Consider the following 8,179-nt stretch of genomic DNA (forward strand, 5'->3'; position numbering starts at 1 on the left):
GGAGGGCGACAAAAACTGCAGAAAAAAAGAAGAAAGAGGGCAATGCATGTGATGGGGAAAGGTTGAAAAATAAGAGGAAACTGAATAAGAGGAAATCGAAGAGGTACATGGGGAGACAAATTAAATAACTGAAAATGAAACACAACTGGTAACCTATAATGAAAACAATGGAAAGAGCTTCAATTTTTTTTAGCATAGGGATAGAATGGCAGTGAAGATTTGGAAAAAAAGAAAAAAGAAAAAAAGAAAAAAACAATTGGAAACAAAAACTGAAAAACTGTGAGGCAAAATGAATTTAGTGTATCCATGTAAGGGGGAACCAATCAGCAAGAAGATGGCTTTAAGATAGCGAGAGGGCGCGTAGGAAGAGGCAAAAGGAGGCATAGGGAATGGTCTCTTTCATATAGGGGCATTATTGGAATATTATGATATATATGAGGGTATTTTAGGAAGTAAAATGTGGAGAATCAAATAAAGGAGCTCCAACACTTTTATATTTATCAAGTACAGATAGAAGGAAACGAAGGAAAAGAAAAGGGAGTGGAGAAGAAATTTTAAGGTCTATACAAGTTTCTCCTCACCCTTTTTTTTTTCCTCCTAATTACAAGAGAGACCCGTAAGTATAATGAAATAAAAATTCTAAGGTCCTGCTTGTTATATCGAAATGGAATGGAAAGGAATGGAATGAAAATCCATCCTTCTACTCCATTTCTTTATATGGAAACGCTTGTATGAGTTAAAAGGGAAATTTCTTTATGATATGATCGAATGGTCATTCCTTTGAAAAACTTAAGGAATACTCATTCCATTATTTCTACTAAGTTTTACATATAGGGGTTTATTGCACCATATAACCTAACGTTTACATATATTCTTAGATCTATCATAACGTTGTTTTTTTGCCGGAGGTATCCCAACGTTGCTATTTTTATTTCACCAACTATCTCTTGGGGCTAGATGGTGATATCAAATTAGCAATATTGGGATGCCTCAGGCGAAAAATCGATGTTGAAATAGATCTAAGAATATCTGTCAACGGTAGGCTATATGGTGCAATATACCCTACATATAATTATCTTTTAGTTTTATATATGTAAACATATGATATATAGAATGATATCATGAAAAATAAGTTTATCTAATTAAATTTAATCCTTCATATTCTCTAGTTCAATCTAAAAATAATTGTTTTTCTCTCAATATAATTACATTCACTATACAAAAAATTATTTCATTTCGGCGTACCAACCGGAGCAATAGTAAATCAATGGGCATGGGTAATCTTACTGAGTATTGAATCTGTAACCTCTTATAAGTTATCCGACAAGAGCGTGCACCACCCCACTACACATTCTTTTGATTCTCCTCACCTTCTCTTTTTAGGTCCAAGCAAAGGTTTAGTAATTCCTTTGAACTAGTAGCATCTCCTTCCCCGTCTCCGCCCACACTACCGGTGATATTAATTAGCTAAGGTTTAGTAATTACTTGTATTCTTTGGCACCAGTTTGGATAGAAGGATCAGTCCTTTGTGACTTCAGGCAATTAGGGATGTTAATTGTGGCAACTTTATTCACCAGTTCCGGTAACTCTAGCAAGTTGATCGCAATTCAACCAGTGAGTGTTTCACTTCACGTTTCGCTGATTTATGATTTCCGATGGGCAACATAAGAGACCAACGAAGAATTCAGCAAAAAAAAAAAAAAAAGAGACCAACGAAGAAATGCTTTACCATCACTGAATCCGCTGAAGAATTTCTGAATAATCCTATCAGGATTCATGCTGGAAGTAAACAACTAAATTACAAAAAAGGAATAAATAAGCGGGCTTATAAACACATGGGAAGGGGCCTTGAATTTATATAAATGAAATAATTCTATAGGTTTTTCCTCGCCATGTCATATTAAGGGAAGACCATTTAGGACTTTATCGCATTAACTACACGTTGTTGCAATTAGTACGGGCAACCTTGTTGGATATAAGAATTAATTAAACCAATCATATCACAATTCATTATTTTGAAACAGTGACAATCATCAACAAGACATACGTACGTACTGACTTAAATTCACACATATTAAGATGATCATCATCCATAACTAAATCACAACGGTACAGAGACATGTTTTACCCATATCCATGGATCTTTATGGGTAAATAAGGAAAGTGCACTAACAACGGAAGCAGATACCATGTATTTAATCACTAAATTAAACAGACACTTCACCCAAAAGAAACTAATTATTGTTTAATTAATTAATTAATCTTATGTGTAGACTTATACATAATTAAGAAGATCAACCATGATGTTAAACTCTCGACGAAGACAACTAACTGAGTTATTTTCTCCGGGCGAATATTTTGTGGTTCATTGCTCTTTTTAAGCTTAATTTTCCGGTGTCATGGCTGGAGTTCTTTCACTGATCTTTCAAGAAGGCTCCTTTGAGAAAGTCCCTTGCCTGCGACAGCCCCAAGTGCTTTGCCTCTGATCCCTTCATGATCCTCAGCCTCTTGCATGATTCTATGAACATTCTGCATTAAACAAGAGCACATATATAAGATATGAAATCATGGTAATTTATTTGGAATATAAGGTATATACTATTACAAAAGTAGACAGAGGACTTTTGCCTAGCTTTCATCTGTCAGCATCTGATTTCATTCTTCAAAGTATGTTTAATCGATTAATTACGAATTTGACGTTATTGGGCGCTTATGGAAAATGTGGCGGCAAAAGGAGCGTTCCTTGCCTCGACCAAGTTGGGGCTTTTGACGACAAATTTCGGGTCAAGTTGTCGACAACATAATGACGAAGTTCGTTTATGTCGGCCACCTCACATGAATTGCACGACAAGGGAGTCGGTGCATAATAATTCAAAATAAAATAAAATAAGAACATCTTTACATATAAATCTTCGTCAAAACAACGTTCTAATCAATGTGTCACTAGTACAACTCAAGCATCTTGCCCGAATGAAGAGAATCTTCAATTAATATTATTAATAATATTCTAATTGAAATATGTATTAGGGCTGATTTAACATCCAATATATATCAAATAAGATCTAAGGTAGTTAGAGCTTAGAGGCTAAAGGAATATAGCTAATTATGCCTGTTAATATTTTAGAGATTTTAAGATATTTATCTATCCACACCCCCCCCCCCCCCCCCCCCCCCCCCCCCCCCAACCCCCCCACCCAAAAAAAAAGGGTAGTTATCTGTTTTCAACAAGATTAATTTTCGATTTTATGTAAAGATTGTCAGAGATTTTAACTTGTGATGCACAATTATCCTATTCTTCCGCCAATTGAAGAGATCGATCTATAGGCATTAAGAACTATCTCCATCCTTCTCCTTCTCATTCATTTGATTTTCATCACTGGTCACCCGATTCGGACCTAATTTTCCCAGATTTTATTTCTTTGGGTGAAATTCTGACAGCAAATGGTCGTCATACAAATTCTTTATCCTGAAGAGAGGCTATAACATATTGAAATGATTTAGATTCATTAAGCCGATTCAATTTCCTTTAATACATATTAGAAATATATATATATATATATATATTTAAAAATAAAAAAGTGCAACATAAATGGGATTTGAGTTAAGGGGCTTACTCCCATGGAACGTCTCCGACGAGCATCCAGTCCTCATCTTTATCTTCGTAGATGAGCTTGTATTCACCACTCTCTGCCTCCTTCAATCCCTCACCTGTAAATTAATGCTTATTAATAATTTTATAACAATTAATATTGGAAAAATTAATAGTTATTCGACAATAAATAATTTACTATAGTTTTTTTTGTATATATTGTGCGTATGGAGCAAATATATGATGTAGTCAAAATGGACTCATAAAATGTTTATATGGACCGACTATGATTCTTTCTACGGGTGATCGTCGCATGTACAAATTTATTTGTCATTCTTTGCATCTAGAGGGATATATGTATCTATTATGCTTTGCCAGGCTTAATAGATCTATTTTGAGGTTCTTTTCACTCCAAGTGAAAATTACATAAAAGTGTATGGTGCTATGGCAACACACCAATTAATCTAGGAAGCATGTTATATACATATGAACTTAATTATTTTCCCAACTGTTATGTAAACTATCTCCATTACATGATATTATCCCATCTAATGGTTGCCGATAACCTGAATTTTGGCAATGTACAGTTACATGGTCTCATGTGCCGACCCATCTAATATTAGCTTAGCCAGTGAGAACAAAATTAAGAGGGTGTGTTGGCTAGTGAAATCATAACCACTACGTACGTACTGAAGAAAAACTATTCTACCCGCACCTTCTATTTTGAGTTAGGACGGCAGCCTACTTTCCTATACTTATGTTTGTATTAAATGAAATTATATAAATGTAAAAGCGAAATAAGTGGAAAGTGAGATCGAAATGACTATCTAGCTACACTCAAACTTACCAATGCCATAGCACCCAAAGAGCTTCTCGAGAGCTGAGGCAAGTTCCGAGTATCCGTTTTGCATGCTTAGATCAATCTTACGGAGATATATTGCTCCATCCATACTAACTTTCACGCATGTATTCTTTGAATTCTCAGCACGATCTTTCTCGGTGAAGCTGTTCTTCTTCCGGTACGAACACACCGGGGGCCACCCCACAACCTGACTCTTCGCTGGAGGGGCCTTCCGATCATCGTGCCCCTTACTCGATCCCAACCCCTCCTCGATAATCTCCAAGAAGGCCCTCTTCTTCTCGTTCTTCTCTGCAAAACTCAAACCGTCTGCCCCTGGAAGCCCTAGACGCAGCTCCGTGATCTCAAGCCCTAGCCCTCCTCTCTCCATTTCTTTGGATCGTCGCCGGCAATGTCAAGGCAATAGATTTTGCTTCTTCTTCAAGGCTAGGTTAAGAGTTGATGAGAGGGTTTATGATTATAAAGTGGGTGAAGAGTTTTTATACGAGGGGAGAGGACATGACAGATCTATTGCGGGTATATGGTCGGTCACATGAGAGGCAAGAGCGGGTCCCGCTATGCTTCTCATGAGACTAATAAAAGGCCGGCATTATAAGCTGGACAATGGGGACGGACAGATCCAAGGGTTGTTGATCATCGGTGATTTGGTGGGATCTCCTCGTGGCCATCTGATAAGGTGACAGCCCCATGTGGGTTTTCCTGGTTGAGAGGCTGAGATCAGTCCTTTTGCTGTATACGTATTTTTCCTGAAGTTGGGTACCCCATTTTCAGATGAGACCCCATGTAAGAAAAGAAGGGAGTAAATCATGGAACATGCATGTCCCATGTAATTAATATAAGGTTCCAGTTCATATATACGCATCCATCATGATGATGATGTGCGAGCATGGATGGACATTGCACATGCGTATGCATGCATATACATCATCATCATGATGAATTTACATTGAAAAATTACACACGGTCGACACCTCTAGCATTAACGTTCTCTCTTAAATGAATAAGCTTTAGCTTATAATTTATTAAGTGAACGATACAAATATTCACCCAAAAAAAAATACAATACAACTGAAGGAAAGTAGCAAGGCAAGTGATCAAAATATAGCACATGCCTTTGAGAGAAGAATGACTTCTGAAACGGGAGTGACAGTAGCTATTCAGTAGCAGCTATATAAGATTCCAATTAATGTTTGATAATGAAAGGGAATAGAAACTTTATGATGGAGAAAGATGGTAAAATTTTCATCCGTTAAGCCTATAAGTTTGGTTGGACTCATTTTCTTTCCAAAATCTCGACCTGACAGACACCCAATAAAAATTACACGATACTATTAAAACTTGTTAGAAGTTCTAATATGTTAGGTCTATTATATCTATCCATGAATATACTGAATTAGGGAAAGGAGCCATGCTCCGTTTGGATTCAAAGTGAGATTTTAAAATCTGACTTTAACTTAATTCTACTCACAACAAAACAAAATAGCTCATCCAAAGTCAAAGGGTGGGCCCCATTTATACCACTCTTTTTCAAAATCAAAATCATATAACTTATACAAAGTCAAAGGGTGGACCCCATACATAATCATTTATACCACTTTTTTTTTCAAAATCAAAATCTAATTTTAAAATGTTACTTACAAACCAAATGCACTATTTAAATTTCTTCTCAATGATGAATACTTTCAATTCCCATTCTTGTTTCCTGTCCGTTAAGCTCATGGTCTCCTTTATAACAAAAAAAAAGAGTAAAAATAATCAATAATCAGATTTACATGCGCATTATATATATATATATATATATGTAACATGCATAAATATAGATATAAAGAAAGGTCGTCTATCAAGTAAATTATATATGCATATTATGTGTAAATCACACGTATGTCTTGAGTAAAATTACTTTGGAGTAATGGCTTGTTTGGTTTCAAAGTAAGATTTTAAAATCCTATTTTAACTTAATTATATCAACAACAAAACAAAATAACTTATACAAAATCAAAAAATGGGTCATATTTATACCACTCCTTTTTCACAACAAAACAAAATAATTCATATAAAGTCAAAGGGTGGACCCCATTTATACCACTTATTTTCAAAATCAAAATCTGATTTTAAAATCCTACTTTGAAACCAAACGTAGCATAAATTACTTGATTTTTTTTTTGCACATTGCCAATAAGTAAAATAAATTTATCATATTTTGAATAGTTTTAGACGAAAAAATAAAGTAAATCATTCTATTTCGGAAAACTTTTATTCAGATGTGTTTTAGTAAATAATTCACGACCGCACAATGATATCACTTTTACAATTGATTGTATTATAGAATTTTTCTTTTGGATCACAAGAAAAGTGTATCAATTATTGTATTTTTGAATTGAACTCGCGATATGGTCCATGCATAAAATCGGTGTAATTAGTTGGATTTGTACTGGTTGTATGGTTGCTTGAAGACAAAGGAATAATATTCATGTCACACCCATAAGGGTACATGAATGGCCAACATGTGTTGCCAGGGAAATCAAATTGCATATAATTTAAACATAAGAAGAAGAAGAACAAGAGATAGCCAGCATAAGTTGAAAGGAAACTGAAGTTGGGGAATAAGGTCCAGCTGGTGACAATCACTCGCTCTCGTCTCTGTCTGTCGGGGGTACACTACATGCACTGATTCCCACGTACCATATCCCTAGTTGTTCTCTACCACTTGCAACTCCCGTAACTCACGACTTTAGAAACGCTTTTTTTTTTTCCCCATTTACCCGGTACCTGTAATTTAAGAAGTGAAACTCTCCCCTATAAGTTATAAAAAGTGAAACTCTCCCCAATCTTGTAAAATTTCTTTATTTACTAGAATCGAACCAAGACATTTATTTGACATGAAGGGATGTCATACCACCTCAACTAACCCATGTTGGAGGCATTTAGCCTGTACGGACTCGGAAAGAGATTATCTATCGGGAAAAACCTGTATATATGGTCTCTGACGTAAATAATGTGTTGGTGTCGGATGTTGGAAGATCGTAGAGTCCAATAAATATATTACCTGTCTATGAAATTTAAAATAAACAAAAAAATGATATTCACCCAGAGACAAAACTTGAAGAAAGTTGGATATCCATTTTTTTTCTTAATATTACTAAATTGTTATCATCTTAGATTTCTTCAATTAAGATAAATATTTAAAACTGACAAGTGCAATAAGGAAGCGATATGATTGCTTTTCAGGTAAACCCTTGACTCCTTTAAAATCGATTTTTCAAGTCTCTCTCATTGATGTGTTTATCCCTCATTGTCCACATCCTTAATACATTTATACTGAACAAATTTTAGATATTTTTGTACGTTATTTTTATTTAGTGTATAATCGAAGAGCTTTTTGAGAAAATTAAATCTCAATAATTCAAAGTTTTTCTCAATATATAAAATTATATTTTCAAATTCACTGTGATAAATTTTTAATAAATACAAACATTAGAATGTACTTGCTGAGAATTAATCACACATGGAAAAATAGAATAGAAAAGTATGGGTTTATAAGAAATTAGGTTTCACAACCTGTCAACTTGAATTTTTGAATTGGATATGAGCTCAATTGTTTAGAGAAGTAGTGAATATTTTACATGGTATCAGAACGGGTTATGTTTCCGCAAGCAACCAGATGGACTCACACAATGCTAAGTCTTTTTGTCGACAGCAGCCGAAGTGCGCCCGTATGGGCTCGAGTGTCG

General features: G+C 35.0%; 1 protein-coding gene across 1 annotated transcript; it reads right to left on the reverse strand.

Annotated features, from left to right (window-relative positions):
* Positions 1 to 2,033: 2,033 nt before the first annotated feature.
* LOC116198762 (auxin-induced protein AUX22-like) lies at positions 2,034 to 4,916 on the reverse strand. Its single transcript, XM_031528993.1, has 3 exons — positions 4,437 to 4,916; positions 3,615 to 3,708; positions 2,034 to 2,529 (listed from the first exon to the last, which is right to left on the reverse strand). The coding sequence occupies exons 1-3, from the start codon at positions 4,816 to 4,818 to the stop codon at positions 2,415 to 2,417; spliced, it is 591 nt and encodes a 196-aa protein (XP_031384853.1). The 5' UTR covers positions 4,819 to 4,916; the 3' UTR covers positions 2,034 to 2,414.
* Positions 4,917 to 8,179: the final 3,263 nt, after the last annotated feature.

The sequence above is a fragment of the Punica granatum genome, chromosome 3 (genome assembly GCF_007655135.1).
Source record: "Punica granatum isolate Tunisia-2019 chromosome 3, ASM765513v2, whole genome shotgun sequence".
NCBI classification, from domain to species: Eukaryota; Viridiplantae; Streptophyta; class Magnoliopsida; order Myrtales; family Lythraceae; genus Punica; species Punica granatum.